Below are 19,542 nucleotides of genomic sequence, written 5' to 3'. Positions count from 1 at the left end.
ATGACTGGAAAGAACTGAATTTTTCCTATTTTTATGCCTAATTTGGTGTCAACTGACAAAGTATTTGCAGAGAACATGTCAAAGTTTACCATGGACAAACAGACACACACACAGACAACTGAACACCAGGTAAAAAAAAGAAAAAAAAGACTCACTTTGTTTAAAAAAGTGAGTCAAAAAATGTTTAGATCTGTCAAAGTTTCAAACTTCCTGTATGTTTGTCGCGACTTTCCAGCTTTACTAATTTATAACAAAAATGCCAAAAACAAATTCTGGTGAAATATTTTCAATAGTCACTCCAGGCAAGTCCATTTCATTTGACAATTTGTAATTAGTGGATCAAACAAGTTTCAACTCTCAACAATACAAGATTTTCCCACAGCCCTACGTGTGTGTTTATGTGTGCGTGTGTGCGTGCGCGCATGTGTTCATACACAAACTCACCACGTTCTTCACATTTACAGGGAAAACGTGCGCATGAGAACACACACACACACTTAACCATCACTCACATAACACAAACATACTGTACACAATCATAAACATTCATAAACTGTACACGTACACATGGGCACACACACATACACACGGGCATATACGCACACGTACACATGCCAGCATGTACAAAACACAGAAACGCACTCACATATTACATGCGCACGCACGCATGCATGCACGCACTCTCACTCCCTCAACCACTTTCACACACGATCTCCATCCTTGTCAAGACGCTGGAGTTGTTGGTAATGATGCATACAAACGACATGATCACCACTTCAGTTGTAACATTCAGTGGATTTGCACTTCCAGGACATGGAGACTGATCATTGAGTCTTTGATCCATGCTGATTTCACGTCAGCAGATTTTATACCCTGTAACCCACTCTGTCCCAAGACCAATGGGACTTGGGGGAGAGTGGCCTGATAGTGGGGTCATGGACCTCACCTGCCACAATACCTACCTTCTCACTTGAACCAGAGGTCCCAGGCGAGGAATACCTGACAGCACCAACACCTGTCACAGACCTCATCCACAGCTGGACCTGCAGGTGCCAGGGGAGGGGTGCCAGATAGTGAAGATCACACAACCAGTGGCCCTCTTGTGAGGATACTAATCGGCCTCTTCTCCCATATGAGGACACACACCGCCAGATAGGCCTGCCTGCCTACTCATCCGTTGGACTGACGGGAGACTCCATATATAGCATTGCAAACACTGTTGTTGGTGACATCAAACCTAAGTTTTACCCCATTCTCCCTCCTCCATTTTTTCTTCAGATTTGCATAGATCTCAGGAATGGCCTCTGGGGCTTTTCTGTGGCTGGCTTTTTTTCTCCTTGATGCATTGGAAAAGCACATTTATGCATTTTCACGTTGTTCTCACATTCCTGTAAAATAATACAGTTTTCTTCATCTTTACAAATGAGGGATCCAAGAATATGACTGCTCACATGAGTCAGCTCGGTGATCGTTTGAATGAGACTGAACATATTTAACTGATTATAGTTTCCTGGCACTCATGACAATAACACTTTTCTGACTATCAAACCACATTCGAGTTTTCTTTCTTCTTTTTCTGTAGACAAGAAAGAGGGATGCATGTTGCTGATGGACAGTCAAAGTCAGGTGGACCTGTTCAAAGGGCACACATGGAAAAAGAAAGCCAGTGGTTGCTGTACAGTGTTCAACAAGAGAATTCTGGATATGAAGTCAAGACCAACATCACACTTGATTTTAGTGGTGTGTGATCTGGGGAAAGTGAACAGTATGTAGCTCAGGGTGTCACCAGTCATCCAAGGGGTTGCACACTGTAGATAACCTCAGTACTGCCATCAAGACAGGAGTGTATGCAGGGTAGGCTGATACCAATGGTTTAGTAATTCTATTCCTCAATTTTATCCACTGATTAAAACAATGTAAACTTTATTAACAATATAAAACAAAAGTTAAATTCAAAATGATTATCTTATCAAATTATTTAATTCCTACTTATCATTCTATCAAAACTCACAAGTTTCAAACATGTTAAACACACACTTGTAATGATGCAAACCTTTGTCATGTGAATCACTTACCTCTGCATCAACACTGAAGGTGAGCCATTCATCCAGCTGCAGCTGTGTCTTTTTGGCTTCACTCTTCTCTTCTCCTTCACTGTCACTGTGGTCTCCCAGGTCTCCACCTTCTTCCACTGCACAAGACAACAGGACAGGATGACTCTGCTTCCTGACCAAGACCATGCCAAGGTCAGTCAGATGATACTATTATCACTGATACTTATATATACAGCTGCAGAAGCAACAGACGCCAGATTCAACATATCAATAACTTGTAACCAACCCTTCTGTCCAGCCTTCACAAGGACAATGTTTTCTCTTCCTTCAGAGTTCCTGCTAAGATCCAAAAGCTTTGAAAGAATGATGGGATGCTGATCATCAAATTTCCTGAAAATGAACAAGCCTTCTTGAATCTTTGCACTGGTTGGCTGCCCATTTCACCATCATTCTATAATTTCAAACAAACTCTCTTCAGTCTACTTTTCATCTCTGTTAAAGACATGTCAGTTTTTCTTTTGATGAGTGTATTCTCTATCTCCCAACAAAATCATTTGGTCAGCATTCTCTTTCTTATCAGGATGTAACTTCCTGAAATATCCTTCCATTTAGCGTGACACACCTTTTCCATTGCCTGCACTGTCTGTTGGTGAAGGTAAACTACCTGTGTTAACTTTGCTCGATCTGTCAGCTGCGTTTGACACAACAGACCACAGCATACTCCTTTCCAGAGTTGAACATGTTTTGGGGATTCACTCAACAGTTCTGAGTTGGTTTTCTTCATACCTATCCAACCGCTTCCAGATTGTCTCTGATAGTAACTTTAAGTCTGATCCAGCCCTGATCTCCTATGGTGTGCCACAAGGCTCTCTCCTGGGCCCCGTTCTGTACACTGCTCCTCTTTCTGATGTCATTTCTGGCCATTCTGTTATTCACCACTCTTTTGCTGATGATACTCAGCTACAAAAGTCTGCAGAACAAAATCAAGTACATAGTCTGATTCTGTCAATGCAGGATTGTATTCTCGATGTTAAATCCTGGATGACATTCAACAAACTAAAGTTGAATGATGACAAAACTGAAGCTATGATTATTTCCTCTGCAAGAATGTCCAGATCTACTTCTTTTCCTGCCTCTATTGTGGTTGGTGATGCCACAGTTCAGTTTTCTAAATCAGCAAGAAACCTTGGAGTCATTCTTGACTCAAACCTCAGCATGCATGTTCAGGGAGTAAATCTGATACGCATAGTCAATTGTGAACTTCGTCGCATCAACTCTGTCAGTACCTTTCTGTTGAAACTACTAAAACTCTTATTTCTGCTTTTGTGCTGTCACAAATTGACTACTGTAATTCTCTTCTTATAGGCTGTCCACATAATATTCTTCAGCAAATTCAAAAACTTCAAAACAATGCTGCCCGTCTGACTCTCAGAGTCCCATGTACTGATCACATTTCTCCTCACCTCTGCACTCTACATTGGGTCCCCAATGAAGCGAGAATTAAACACAAAGTTGCGTGTCTCTGCTGTTCTGCTTTCCACTCCGCAGGACCTACTTATCTTTCTGACCTCATCAGTGTTTACATTCCCACAAGAAATCTCCGCTCTTCCTCTGACTGTTACCTTTTGAAACTTCCTTGTGTCAATACAAGAACCTATGGTGAACTTTCTTCTTTGCTGCTCCTCACATCTGGAACAACCTTCCTTATCATATCCGTGCATCTGATTCTATTTCTGCTTTTCGCTCATCACTAAAGACTCATCTTTTTAACTCACTCCATGCCAAGAGTTTTTGCCCTTGCGAATCCCTGAAAACCCAGGGTTTGTATAGGATGGGAAAAAAATTCTCAAAAAACCCCCAAATAAACACCCAGAGAATTGAAATTTAGTATGTGTATTCAGTGAATGTTGTTCCATATTTGTGCAAAAAATAAATTATTTACTCACCATCTTGTTGTTGATCACAGTATTCATTTTTTGTGTATTTTGTAGCGTTTTTGCACCCATCAGAAAGGTATACCAAGTGTCCTTGGAACAGCTTACAAATGTTCCACATCACATCCTAACACTATTTGAGGAACTGAAGACATAGTACATGCAATGAAGTATGAACAGATGGTGGAGAAAGTTGAAAATCATGCACACAAAAGAAAATATTGTCTCTACATAAAAAAGGGAGTTCACTGCACACAGAAACCTGGTGTATTATCACTGACAATAGTCTTGTCTGGAGTGAAAAAGCTCATGGCAGGTGATGTTGAGTCCTGGGCACAGCTTCACACACAGTGGAACTCCACATTTTGGACACCAGTTGGCAGTTTGGTGTTTTGGTGTGTTGTGGCGCTTGAACAGTTCTTCACAGACCTTGCACTTGCAGTAGCTGGTCACTCATATCCACTCCAGCCATGTTGGTGATGTAGTCTTGTACTGCAGCTGGCTTCTGTCTTTCAGGACGGTGTCGTGTTGTCACACTGACCATGGCAGTTGGCAGCATGACTGTTGTCAGCACATGAACTGGTGTTTTGTCCTACCACTTCAGCACCGCAACATGCCCTGCAATCATACACACGCACAAATGATCATGACTCTTTCTTCTTATTGTTGTTTAAATTATTTGTTTGCTTATTCCCTTGTTTATTCTAAATATTTATGTGAATGGAAGCATAATGTGGTAAGTTTTTTTTTACATGTAGTCAAAGAAAACCACTTTAGATTTAAAAAAATTTTTTTTTTACAATATTACAAACAATAATGACAGTATCATCAGCATTAGTACTATTACTGTCATTTCTACAGCACCTTGTTCTACAAATGAACAAGTAAAACAGAAAATAAGTAAACATATGCATGCAATCACACACACACACACACACACACACACAGTTGTACACCTGAGCATGAGACACTGTTTTCTTTCACACACACACACACACATATATATATATATATACATATATATAATACATACACACTCACCATTTACAGTCCAATCACTGGTAAAAACACCAGCAAAGTCGTCCATTTCCTTAGTGATTTTGTTGTCAGTGTCGGTCAGCTGGCACATGGTCAGGACTCGCTTTCCTCTCCACTGTAAACACCCTCTTCAGCGGCCAAATCTATTTCTAGTTCAACGGGATATGGTTCAAAATCACTGTCCGACGAACCAACATTATCTCCTTCAACATCGGAGCCTTCAGTTTGGATCACTTCCAAAGTAGCTTCAACGCTGTGTTGCGTTTGACCTCTCCTACCGTGTCGAACACTTCGACGCGACGCCATCTTGTCAAACAACTTGCAGAGCTGACCGAGAGTGTGCTTCGTTGTCGTCTGCTAATGAGCATGTCACTGCACACACGCTGTGTGTGTGAATGAAAAGTTGGCCGGAGATAACTTAAGAATCAGTTCTACTTTTGAGTTTCATATCCGACACGTCACTCCAACAGCGCGACTTTTCAAAATCCAAATCCGCATATGCGGACATTGGGATCGAATGCTTTTTCCGACATCCGCATATGCGGACAATGGCAGCGAGTGAGTTAAAACCTACCTATAAGTACTCTCAGCTTCCTTTTCTCCAACACGACCCATGTCAACTCACTTTGGATGTTTGTAAAGTGGGAAAGGGAGAGTGTGAGTGGCAGGAGGGTTTTTTGAGAAAGAGTGGCCCTGAATGTTTTATGTTACTTGTAATATTTTTCTTTCATGTAAAGCGCCCTGAGCTCTTAGTGAGAAAGGGCGCTATATAAATGTATAGTATTATTATTATTATAAGTTCACTGCCAAGGAAATATTACGCCTGCTGCAGGGCAAGGTCCACAGACAAAGCATCCACTGCCCAAGCTTCTAGGTCTGAAAGCAGTTAGATGAAATCAGGGTCTTCTGTTGACCTTGCGGCAAAAGAACCACCATCTGAAGGGTGTTCTTGTGTAGGTTCCACTCCATGTGGAGGATGCTTTTGGACCTGCTGCAAGCATCTGCCCGAAAGTTGGCTATGTGTCTCAAGGAGAGCTTGTTGTGGCAACATACGAAGGCGAGCCTCTGCCAGCAGTGTGACTTTCTCAAAATGCACCCACCCATTTTTGTTCACGTAACACACAACAGTTGTCAGTGAACAAGAGGATAGTGTTGCTGGTGTCCTCCCCTGAGGAGTGATGTAAGAGCCCTGCGAACTGCTTCAAGTTACAGAAGAGTGATGTTTCACTTAGGCTCCCGTAGGGACCAAATCCCTGCAGCATGGAGTAAGCCCATGTGGTCTCCACACCCCTCGTGAGGGTGCATCTGTGAAGAGCGCCGCTTAAAGTATAGAGGAGTATGGGCACCCCCTTAGCCAGAAGGAGGGAGAGAAGCCATTCAGATGTCATTTCAAGGAACCAATCTCCCAGACAGATGTGTATCTCCTCTGAGACCAGCCCAGCCTCAGTACTCTCTGGAGGGCACTTGAGAACCTGACCCTGAGGGTTGATGGGTGCCACAGTGATTTATCATGCCCAAGAGGGAAGATGGAGTGTGTGCTATTGGCCAGAAGGAACGGCACAAGCACAGGAGATCCGCCAAGTCATCCTAGTGAACTTGTGTCAGCAAGACTGTCATGGACCACATGTCAAATGTCATCCCTAAGAAGTCGAAGGACTGACTAGGGTAAAGAGCGCATTTCTCCTTGTTGTGACAAATCCCAATTGGGCACACAGATCCAGAATTCTGGACACATGAATCTGATACAGGGCCTGTTAGCCCACGATATCTTGCACGATTTCTCTCACTTTGATAGAAATCATGGGGGCCACCACCATGATTTCTGTAACTTTGAGAAAAATTGTGGGATTGCGAGAAAGTGTAGTCATTCCCTTCGACACATTTTCTCTCATCGAAACCAGTTTCTTGTCTTTTCCCATTACACAAATCTTGGAGAAAAATGAGAGAGAGAAAAAGAAAAGAGACACGAGGAGGGACAACAACTATGATCATGACAATGGTGTTAGCAAAGACACCAACAGTAATGACTCTGAAACTGACATCCATTTATTGTATTTCACATAAGATGGATCACTGCAATGCATCTACCTCAAATACAACATCGGAATCAATAGCAAACAAACAAAATTAATGGAATTTGTAAACTCAAACAAAAATATAATATACCAAGACTTGAACTGAATCTTTCCTGAGAGATTTTGGGAATAACATTGAAATGATTAAACTTTCAGCATAACTGTTAAAGAAAAAAAAGTGTTTCACAGTGCATTACCCTCATGCAGGGAGTGTGAAAATGGACCAAATAGTTTTGATGTTTGTTGCCATACAACTTTTTCTGTCACATTTATTTATAATGTTCCTTCATTCCATGCTTGTTCATATGTTCATCTGTTTGTGTTGGCATCCTTTCCATGAAAGGTTGCACAAAAAATAAATTATCAGTTTCAGAGAAGACACTCTGATCATGAAAATATCTTAAAAACAGAGTGAAAGAAGAACAAAAAATCAACCAGCCAAGCAAACAGACAAAAGGAAACTCACACACACACAAGAAATTGTGGCTAACACCTGCAGCTGTGCCATGATCAGTCAGTCATGTAGAGACCTACAGAAAGGAATGGACTCTGATCTGACCATGGATACCAACTCCTGCCCAACCTTGGAGAAGACGAAGGGGGCAATGGAAAGACCAAAGGAGATGGCAGAGAACTGGAACACTCTGTCCTTCCACATGAACCTCAGGTACTGGCGGGATGCCAGATGAGTGAGAATCTGGAAACACACATCCTTCAGGTTGACACGGTAGCACCATCGCCCTGTTTCCTATGCGTCCATTTGAATTTGACACTGGGATAGGAACTGTTGAGGGGAACAAATCACAGGTTGGACACCACCCTAATGGTGCCTTTGGAATCACAAACAGGTGGCCATAAAATCCAGGGCCCTGGTTTGAGAGTTCTGATATCAGACCTTTGGGAAGCAGTTGTGATATCCCCATCACCTAGATGCTATCCTGCTTCTGTCTGTTGGTTACATAAGGAGGAGGAGTGGATCTTAAGGGCAGTCCTTTACCCATGACAGCATACACCCTGATTCTAACACCAACATAATCCAGTCGTTGAGTCCCGCAGCTTGCCACTGTTGCACATGCTGGGAGAGAATCCCTACTCACAGGGGCTGAATTACTGGAGGTTCTAAATTGGGGCATTGAGGGTGCTGCTGTTAAGCCCTGGCTCCCTTCTGATGACATGGACCAAAGAGGGAGTGCTGCTGGGTGAGAAGTGACTACAAGCCAGCCCTTTCCTTTACCAGGATGTACGGAAGGTGAAGGACGGCGCCCCTTCTGGTGAGCACAGAATTGAAGAGCACCCTGGTATTACATCAGCTGCAGCTGTCAGACCCACAGCCACTCTTTTGTCAAACATATTCAGCCTTAGACCTCTGAAGAGTCCCTGAGGTTCAGGAAAAGAAGACCGAATGCTCTTCCCACAACTGATCGGCCCTGTAGAGGAAAGTATTGAAGGTGTATGCCATGGAGACGTGTAGCAGGCACTGAGGGGCTAATTTGTCCCACTCAACCAGCGTCTTGTATGAAACAATGGCCGAGTTAGGGAAGGGGTGTATACAGACCATACCCCACCTTTGGAAGTCTTTGAGGTACTTCCCCTGGGGGAGGTGGGGGGAGGTCCCAGGGCTGACAAGGACTCTACACAGGGAGAGGGATAGAAGAAGTACCCCTGACCATGTGGGCAGGCTTACTCAGCCACTCCTGTGCCATCTGTGGGACCTTAGGGCAGCTACTAGTCATGGATGTGGCTTTGTGCTGCCAAAGAAGGGTTAATGGTGACAGTGTAGCTTAAGGTCAGATTCGGCCTGAGTTACCCGTGTAGGTAGGGTCACCTCTAGTGCTGACAGGTCCAAACTAGGTTCAGCCCGATCATAAATTCAGCTTGGACTCAACCTGTCACCAAGAAGAGGAAAGGTGTCACCACCAGTATTCTTCCACTCTTCAGAGTACAACAGTACTTCCCAGTCCATACTGGGATGGTCCCTTCACACATGGACACACCCAAGGAAGTCTCCTGATTTGGGTGTGTGGCCCAGTGGGAAGAAGAGTGGGCCAATCCAACAGCTGGCAGAGTGCCGGCCAATTATCCTCCTCTTGCCCGCTGTGGACAAAAATTTTCTGTCTGTCCCCAAAACTGTGTGAGCTACTAAGCGCAAGATGTTGAGCGCTTTCTGGCTGGATGTTGTCATGTTTTGGATATGACTTTGGAAGTTCTGTTTTTGATAAAATATTAAGTCCAAGGAATTCAACTTTAATAGACTTGTATGGTGGCTTTTTCAAGTCTCTTAAATTATGGAAATGGGCTTATTGGGTTACACTGTAGATTCTGAAAATTTACAGCCATTTTCCTGAGCCCACTGCTGGATTTATCAATACACTTTGTGTAGAGAGGGAAATCATTCACAAACAGTGAAGACTTAGAACCACAGCTCACAGAATTGACTATATGGCTGATTTTGATGCTGAAGAGAGCAGGACACCCAACTTCTGCAGATGGATATCATACAGAGTAGAGCCAATGTGAACCTGGAAAGATCCACCAGAAACTAGTTACTGGATAAGGTTTGGGAGATAACCTTGGAAACTTCTGTATCCTCTTTCAAATTCTCTATAAAAAAAACAACAACATCTATTTCAACAGCACTAATCTCCTTCTCCTTCGCCTTTTTCCAGACTCTGCATTCATACTGTGAATGAATGTATGTTGGATGGATGTTACTGCTGGTATGTCTGTTTGCAGTAAATATAGGGTATGCTGTTTCAAATTCATTGAAAACACATGTCCACTTTGCTTTTATCAAAGTTAGATTAGATTCATTGCTCATTAACCCTTTCACTGCCGGGAAAATAAGATTTAAGTGAAATCTATTTGCCAGGGGTTTTTTTTCACAAAAACAATATTTTCAAAAAATTATGTGCTCTTTTTTTATTGGAGAAAGACCCACAAAAGTATATATTTTCTGAAGGGTAAATGAATAAAGAATACAAAACACATGATGTTTTCCCATTTTATATATTTTCAGTGACATGCTGTTGTTTTGAAATCAGGGTTTTATTTTTTGTCACATTTTCAACTTGTTCATTACAAACATTAGTCAGGTAATTTGCACTAAAATATCATATTTTCTGGACACCTGCACACATAAATCATACTAGAACAATCACAATAATTTTTTTTTTTTTTTAAAGAGACAGATACACAACGCATTGTGATAATATGGATGTGGTGCCATGCCCTCTTGGACTCCCATCTCTCTCCTCTTAACCCCTCTCACATGGTCACTTCATCCAGTTCTCACCAGACTGTGTTGGCTGAGTGCCAAGAAAGTCGCTCACACTGTGTCCTGCTAATAATTCAGTCACTTTCTGTCGTCTGCTACAGCTGTACAGTCAGCATCACTCACTGATAGTCTTATCTTGGCCAGTCTCTTGATTGCTCCTTTATTTTCTGTCAAATCGTCCTATAAAAGTTCATCAATGACTTCTCCTTCGAATTTACTCTTCAATTCTTTCTGAGCCTCTGCTAAAGAAAGCAATCTTGGTTGATTTTGTGCAACACGATCGCATGTCTTGAGCACGGAGTCTGACATTTTGTTGAGCAAGCGAGGAGAGGAGCCAGGCAAACACTGTGTCAGTAACCCAACCAAAACGTTCAAATAAAGGACTGCTTCATGATGTAGATGGAGTTTCTAGCTATGAACAGAATCTAGAAAGATTCCCCAAGCTAAAGCTACCAGTATTTTTGTCAATGAACTCAATGCAAACTAGGGAAAATTCAGAATATTTCGATGATGAGTTATCCATGCTTTCTCATAATGTGTGAGAAAGCATGGGAAGTCCCCCTTATTTTTATCAAAAAAATTTCCTTTATCATCAAAGTTGGTTTCTAATCATTTCCCAATGCAAATCTTGAAGAAAAATGAGAGAGAGAAAAAGAAAAGAGATCCAAGATTCAAGGATTCAAAAACTTTATTACTCAAGGATAAAGATTTTAGGCATTGCCTAGTCTTCCAATCTGTCCTTGTGAAAACAAAAACAGTAGCGATAAGACACAACAATAATAACAATGGAAAATACTACTACTACCACTACCACCACCACCACCACCACTACTACTACTGATAATTATAATACTAATCATCATTATGAAATATAATGAAGGGAATACAGTCACACACTCTCACCCCACCACCCACACACATATGCACACACTCATCCCCAAACACACACACCTTTATGCATATACATATTTGCACATATACCCACATGCATGCATATGTCTACATGTACATACAGATATGTATGCATATGCATACATAAACATAATTAGCTATCAAATCATATTGTGGTACATTACAAATCATATTGTAGTACAATAGCAGATACTGAAAAAAAGAAAAGAAAAAAAATCAAAAAGTAAAGGGGTTATTAAGACTGTCAAATTAATTACCACACAGAATACAGGAAAGAGGCACGACTGAAATGAAAATATATAAACAGAGCAGAGAAACATAGTTATATCACTGTTCATATACAATAGTGATGAGAAATCTGACGCTGATGTGGCAGGGAATAACATCCAATCAATAGCATGCATGTAATTCATGAAAATAACAAAAGGTTGAAAATAAGATGAAACACATTAGTGTATGTAAAGGAATAGACAACGCATATATTTCACAAAAAGGGCATGATGTTTTTAGGCCGGTTATATTTGGTTTGAGGGCCTATTGTTTGTGGAGCAGAAGTTTTCATACCCTTGATTTGAAGGACGATAATGAATCACCTGTCTTGACAAACGTAGGAAGAGAGTTCGGAAAGAGGGGGAGAAAGAGGGGGCGACAACAATGATAATCATGATAATGACAATGGCATATTAGCAAAGACATCAACAGTAATGACACTGAAACACATCTATATATTGTATTTCACATAAGATGGATCACTGCAATGCATCAACCTCAAATTTGACATCGGAAATCAATAGCAAACAACAAAATTCAGGCAACATGTATAACTCACAGAAATATAATACAATACAATATCATATCATACCATATCACATCACATCATATCATATATATTCTAAACTGATCCTGACCATAAGATAGAACATGCAACCAACCTTCATGTGGGTTCTCTGCCACTTTCAGAGCATCAGCAGGAAGTTTTGATCTACCAGCAAAAATGACAACTGTGATGGGTGATACCAAGGTGCAGCACTTGACGAGCGCCAAGCGCTCAGTCCGAGTCATCTCTTCATATACCAGCCAGTCACAAGGCAGCTGCTCGATGGCTTTGATCTGGGATTGGCGATTCAAGCTGGCAGCAGTGGGAGCCACGCTCAGCACTGACTGCTGATGGAAACGAACTTTCGACTCTCTCCTGTGATACACATACATTTCTTGTTATTTAGAAAAAAACAAAACAGAAAGTAACAGCAATCCAAACAACCAAAACTGAAATGACAGCTGAATCTCAGCACTCAAGCAATACTGCATTACGCCAAACACTCCTCTAACAGACACACACATGTGCACACACCCACATGCCCGCACCCACAAGTGCACACACACTTACAGTCTTAACCACACCCATTGCAATCGAAGTACAACAATAACAGGAATTACAAACAGAAGAAATAATAATAATAATAATAGTATTCATATAGCCCTGAATCTTGTGCAGAGACAAATTAAGCGCTTTTACACCAGTCATTCACACGCATGTATAACTCTAAAACTGAAGAAACTGAAGACACAAGGAAGAGGCAAAGGAACTTACTGAGTGACCAGGTTACAAGTTTTCCGGTCTACAAATAGCAGATTGGGGAACATGCCAGCACAAAGAGCTGCCTTGACTACAGCCCAATTCTCAGAGTTAGTGTTCAGATCTCGGATGTCTCCTCCTCCTCTTGCCCTCACAAAGCCACTTGCCCGCAGCTGACCCAAAAGCTGAGCTCTGAACATACCACATAAAAAAAACAACTTAATTCTTACATTGATCATAGATGATTCAAAGTATGCACAAATGTACATGCAGTCATGTACTACAACAAAAGGCACAACAGCACTACTTACTAGAAGAAAACAGTTAGTACTGAATCAAAGAAAATAAGTTTACACTTAGTGTTCACACAATGGAGGAACAAGGGGCAGTAATAGACACAAGTTCATTTAAATGCATTGGAAAAAGTTGATAGAGTTGTTAAAACAAGTGACAGACAATGGAAACTGAATGTGGGTCTACAACTATTGGAAAGCCCAATAACTGTTACAAAGATATTTTCAAAAATCAGATTTCCAATTGGTTTAGTATGCAGCGAGGATGTAGGCAGGGTGACCCTATATCTCCATACTTGTTTGTGATGTGTGTTGAAATATTGGCAATTATGATACATGAATGTAAGGATGTGTGTGGTATAACTATAAATAACGTAGAACACAAAATATCTAGTATGCTGACAATACCAAATTTCTTTTAGCAGGTGATGAAAAATCATCTGAGACATGTATAGATGTATAAGATATATTTGGGCGAAAATCGGGCTTACATATGAACCCAAGAAAAACAAGCGCAATATGGTTAGGTAGTTGTAAAAACTCTCCAGTCTGTTACCTGGATCATTTGCATATAGAATGGAATCCTGCACAATTCAAATACTGGGAGTCTGGTTTACAAATGATTTAAAAGACTGTCCACAATTAAATTATTCGGAAAGATTAGCTGATATTAAACATCTATTTAAGGTCTTGGGTACGTGTAAGAAGACAATTAACTCCAGTTGGAAGGGTAGCAATACTGAAATCGCTCATTTTATCAAAACTGATACATCTGTGGATATTTTTGCCACCCCACCCCCGAAATTCTCTTCCAAAGTTTACAGAACCTATGTTATAAGTTTGTATGGAACAAGAAAAAAGACAAAATTAGTAGAAAAACCGTGCACAAAAGTGTAAGAAATGGAGGACTTGGACTGCCAGACTTGAAAGCGTTTGCTGAGGCATTTAAGTTGGCCTGCATCAGAAAAATTCACACAACAAACCACAGATGGAAGCTAATTACATTACATAGATATCCTCAGCTTAGAAATAGTGATAAATATGGACCTGAAATTGTCTTGACATTCCTGACATCAAATAGCTTCTGGACAGGTCTTTTTAGCTTACAAAACTTATTTCTACAAAATATGCTGTAAAGAGTCATCAGAACTCCTTTCTGAACCAGTATTCTATAATAAAAGAATTCAAATAGGGCAAAGGATTATTGGTTCTAGAAAGGATGTTGATAAAGGAATACATTACATAGCACATTTTCTGAAAGAAAATGGTCAGTTTATGCCATATGAAGAGTTTAAGCAAACATATCGTATGAATATCGATTTTGTTACTTTTTGTGGTTACAGATTTGCCATATCAGAATATATACAAATGACTAAGATCAGAGTAGATAACAATAAATGCACAAGTTCCTCAGTTTGTTTTAAGACTTTAATGTCTGTTGGTAAGAGATCCAGACTGTACTATGACTCCCTCATCGAGAATAATATCACACCTAAATGCTGTGCAAAATGGGATGAAAAACTTGATGTTGAAAATGACTGGAAGAATTGCTTTCTGTACTTATATAAACTTTCTGATGCAAAAATGAAATGGTTTCAAATGAGTATTATTCATAGATGTATGACAAATGTAATCTTGAAAGAAATGGGATTACTAGATAGTAACATGTGTAATTTTTGCAATGCTGTCAAAGACAGCATAGACCATACGTTTTGGTCTTGTCCAGTAACTCAGGAGTTCTGGCAGGAGTTTAGTGCAGTGGTGAATGAAAGGTGTATAAATGTTTACAACATGCTTGACTTGATTGAAACATATAAACAGATGCTACCTTTTACTTTATCTTACTATTAGCAAAACAGTATTTGTACCAATGTAAAATGAACAAAAATAATCCTTTATTAAGTGTATTTCTTAGTAAACTAACATAGGTACAAAATAGAAGAATACATAGCACAAATAAATTCTAGATATTCTGATTTTCAAAACACCTGGACACCATATAAGCCTATGTTCTTAGAGTAGCTTCTTTCTTCCCATCTGCTACCTGTATCATTGTTGCACAACAGATTGATTTTTTCCTCCCCATATCTATATTTATATCTATTTTTTTCCCTCCACGTATCTATATTTATTTTATTTTTTTACCAAGAATGTGAAAATGAAATGTGTCAACCATTAATATGCTACAAGGTTCTGACAGTATAAGTCCCACTGGAAACAGTGTGTTGTAATTCTGCAATCTATATGTCATTGCAGAGTAACTGAATCACATTCATGTAAGTGCATCGATGATCAAGTACATCTCTCCAGTATGTCCCCTCCTCTTTTCCCACGTATGTATGTATTCGCATCCACCCCCACCCCCCCTTTTTTCCCCACCCCTATATGTATGTTCTTTGTTGAAAAAAAACCAAACAGTCTGTTGAATGTGATTGTGATTGCTCACTATGTACTTGTACTGAATAAAAGTTAAAAAAATTAAAAAAAGAAGAAGAACCACCAAAAAAAGAAAAAAAGAAAGAAAGAAAAAATCAAAATGATACAAAGATACACTGGACTCAGTGAATAAACCCGGTGGCATGTGAGCATGTTTTGTCGCTCTCTGTGAAGACTCTGTTGTGTTGTCAGTGCTTGCTATTGCAGCTGTTTACAATGCAATGAAGACAGCATATAGCAAGATGCTTTCTCTGTCGTTTACACCAATGTTTAAAATTTTATCAATTACATGTATAAAATTTCTGCTGGTTATTTCTTCATCTGTCCTACGATGGCAATGACTTCCACAACTGTCAACCCAGTTTACCTGAGGCAGAAAGATATTCCTAACATGAAAATAATCCCCTGGCCATGTTGGAAATCTGTCTGGCAGTGGAAAGAGTGTCTGGCCATGGATCAATTCTGGGAGTGGTGGTGTGTGTCTATCGAGATCGATGATGACCATCGTTGTCATCCAGCTGGGGGATGGGGGGAGGGTGGTGGTGGGGTGGGGGGATGCTCATGAATCTATCAGTGAATGCGCAGATGGCTGAATAGTCCAATCTGCGCATGAAATGTTCGCTGACAGTTGGGGGAGACAAAGACAGGCATAACATTGTCAGGGAGCTTGTTTGCCCGTGACTTTCTGGCCTGCCTCTTCTGAACAGCTGCAGCAGTCCTGCTGGCCTCGCAGAACTTGGCGCCTTTGTGCACAGCAGCGCGCCATTTGTCACGGTCCACTGCAGATTCCTCCCAGGAGTCAGGGTTGATATCAAACGCTTTCAGAGAGACTTTCAGAGTATCTCTGAAGCGCTTCTTCTGACCTCTGTGTGATCTCTTCCCTTGTTGCAGCTCGCCATAGAAAAGCCTTTTGGGCAGCCGATGGTCTGGCATGCGCGCCACGTGTCCAGCCCAGCGAAGCTGGGACTGCATCAGGATGGTGAAGATGCTGGGAAGGGTAGCTTTTGCAAGCACCTCCGAGTCTGGGGTCCTGTCTTGCCACTTGATGTTCAGTAGCTTCCTGAGGCATGTTGTGTGGAAGTTGTTCAGCTTCTGGGTGTGTTTTTGGTACACTGTCCAAGTTTCGCAGGCGTACAGTAGTGTAGGGAGAACTACTGCTCTGTAGACCTTTAGCTTGGTCTCAAGACCAATGCCTCTTCTGTTCCAGACATTTGCACAGAGTCTGCCAAAGGTTGCACTTACTCTTGCAATCCTGACGTTCACTTCATCGTCGATGGTCGCATTTCATGACAGTGTGCTGCCAAGGTATGTGAACCGCTCCACCGCACTGAGTCTCTGACCGTTGACTGTGATGTTGGGCTCAACGTGGGGTTTCCCTGGGGCTGGCTGATGGAGAACTTCAGTTTTCCTCGTGCTGATGGTAAGGCCGAAGTTCCTGCTGGCAGTGGCAAACTTGCCTACACTGAGTTGCATGTCAGCTTCAGATCCAGCATTGAGGGCACAATCATCAGCAAACAAAAAGTCTCTGATGATGTCTGTCATAACCTTCGTTTCTGCTTGAAGCCTTCTGAGGTTAAACAGCTTGCCATCTGTTCGGTACTTTAGGCTGATTCCAACATCGCCATCTCTGAAGGCATCAGTAAGCATTGCAGAGAACATGAGGCTGAACAGTGTTGGCACCAGGACACAGCCTTGCTTGACACCATTTGTGACAGGAAAAGGAGCAGATGTTTCACCACTGTCCTGGACTCGAGCCTGCATGCCTTCATGGAATTGGCTGACCAAGGAAATAAATTTCCGAGGGCATCCGTACTTGGCCATAATTTTCCACAGTCCCTCTCTACTCACGGTGTCGAAGGCCTTTGTGAGGTTGACATAGGTGGAGAACAGATCAGCATTTTGCTCCTGACATTTCTCTTGCAGCTGCCTTGCAGCAAACACCATGTCGGTGGTTCCACGCTCTTTCCGGAATCCACACTGGCTCTCAGGCAAACGACCTTGGCCAAGGTGTGCTGTGAGGCGGTTTAGTAGGATCCTGGCAAGTATCTTGCCTGCGATGGAGAGCAAGGAAATGCTCCGATGGTTATCACAGGCTTGCCGGTTCCCCTTTTGCTTGTACAAGTGAACGATAGATGCATCTTTGAAATCCTGGGGGATCGTCTCTTCTTTCCACATGAGTGAGTACAGCTGATGGAGCTTCTCAGTCAGCACAATGCCTCCATCCTTGTAGACCTCTGCTGGTATGGAGTCTGAGCCAGGTGCTTTGCCACTGGTTAGCAGACGGATTGCTTTCTGGTTCTCAAGAAGTGTTGGCGGATCATCCAGTGCTTTGTTGATGGGGACTTGTGGGAGACGGTCTACGGCTTCATCATTTATGGAGGAAGGGCGATTTGGGACACTGTTCAAGTGCTCAGCCCAGCGTTCGAGAATTTTCTCCTTCTCGGTGATCAAGGTATTCCCATCTGCACTGAGGAGGGGGGATGATCCTGAGGATGTGGGGCCGTAGATTTCTTTTAAGGCATCATAGAACCTCTTCATATTGTGCCTGTCAGCATATCCCTGGATCTCATCAGCTCTGTCACTCAGACACTTATCCTGCATCTGACGTAACTTTTACTGAACAGTCCTGCGGATGGCATTGTACGCATCTTTTTTTGATGTGGACTTTGGGTTGCTCAGGTAGGCTTGATGCAGACGGCGTTTCTCATCCAGAAGCTGCTTGATTTCATCACAGTTTTCATCAAACCAGTCTTTGTGCTTTCTGGTCATGGGTCCCAGGTTCTCTGAAAGTGTACTATTGATCAGCTCACGCAAGGTACTCCAGTCAGACTCCACATTCTGGTTGTCCAGAGAGGCGGATTCCAGACGATCTTCCAGCAGCTCCACAAAGGTCTGTTTGATGGTGATGTTTTTCAGCTTAGCGATGTTGAGCCATTTTGGAGCCTTCTGGCCTTGGGGGTGTCTCTTGGGTTGGATTCGAATATTCAGTTTCGAGACTACAAGGCGATGGTCTGTCCAACACTCGGCGCCGCACATGGTGTTTGTCACACGTACATCTTGCCTATCCCTTTTCCTGACGATGACGTAATCGATGAGATGCCAATACTTTGAGCGAGTGTGCATCCATGACGTCCTGTTACGGGTAGGGAGGCAGAAAACTGTGTTGGTTATCAGCAGTTCGTGCTCTGCACAGGTCTGAAGCAAAGCAATCCATCTGGGTTGCAGTGGCCCACGCAGTGCTTTCCAATACTCCATCCCAGGAGATGTAGTCAGAGCCAACTCTAGCATTGAAGTCCCCAAGAATGATGAGCTTGTCTGCTTTCGGGATAGCAGCAATGACAGAGTGAAGGTTCTCGTAGAACTTCGCCTTCACTTCATCCGGGTTGGTCATGGTTGGGGTGTAGGCACTGACAATGGTGAAGTGCTTCTGGCCAGATGCCAGTGGGAGTTTCATGGTCATAAGCCTATCGTTGACTCCCTTTGGGATTCCAGATAGCTTGCTGACAAGTGCTATTTTTACTGCAAAACCAACACCAGCCTCACGTTGCTCTTCGCTTCCTCATCCACTCCAGAAGAAGGTGTAACCAGATCCCCGTTTATTGAGCTCGCCTTCGTCTGCAAGAGTCTCACTCAAGGCTGCTATGTCAATGATGTATCTGGCGAGTTCGGATGCAACTAGTGCCGTTCTCCTTTGGGGTCTGTCCACGTTATCTCTGTCCAGGAGAGTCCTTATGTTCCAAGCACCAATGGTGAGAGGAACAATCCTTGTTTTTTTCTTTTCTTTCTCTTTGTTTCAACCGCTGATGTAGGGTCCCCACCAGCCTCGGTATGCTGGCCAGGGTGATATGGAGCAGGCAATTTTTAGGGCACCTTTTCTAGCCCCTTCCTCATGCCAGGGAGGTGAGCAGTGCATTCCTAAAGAGGGCTGCTCAGATGCTCAGACGGCTGCC

The 19,542-nt window shown here is 42.2% G+C and overlaps 1 protein-coding gene across 1 annotated transcript in view; it reads right to left on the bottom strand.

Moving 5' to 3' along the window:
- Positions 1-19,542, bottom strand: part of LOC143282250 (3'-5' RNA helicase YTHDC2-like) — a 138,165-nt gene that overhangs the window by 98,479 nt on the left and 20,144 nt on the right. Inside the window, exons 3-5 of the mRNA XM_076587849.1 lie at positions 12,879-13,055; positions 12,220-12,479; positions 2,076-2,191 (exon numbers count right to left, since the gene is read on the bottom strand). Coding sequence (XP_076443964.1) covers positions 2,076-2,191; positions 12,220-12,479; positions 12,879-13,055 — 553 coding nt within the window. The remainder of the gene's footprint in view (positions 1-2,075; positions 2,192-12,219; positions 12,480-12,878; positions 13,056-19,542) is intronic.

Source organism: Babylonia areolata, chromosome 5, assembly GCF_041734735.1.
Source record: "Babylonia areolata isolate BAREFJ2019XMU chromosome 5, ASM4173473v1, whole genome shotgun sequence".
NCBI lineage: Eukaryota > Metazoa > Mollusca > Gastropoda > Neogastropoda > Buccinidae > Babylonia > Babylonia areolata.
The sequence above is the reverse complement of the archived record's forward strand: the minus strand, read 5'-3'. Positions and strand labels throughout refer to the sequence as shown.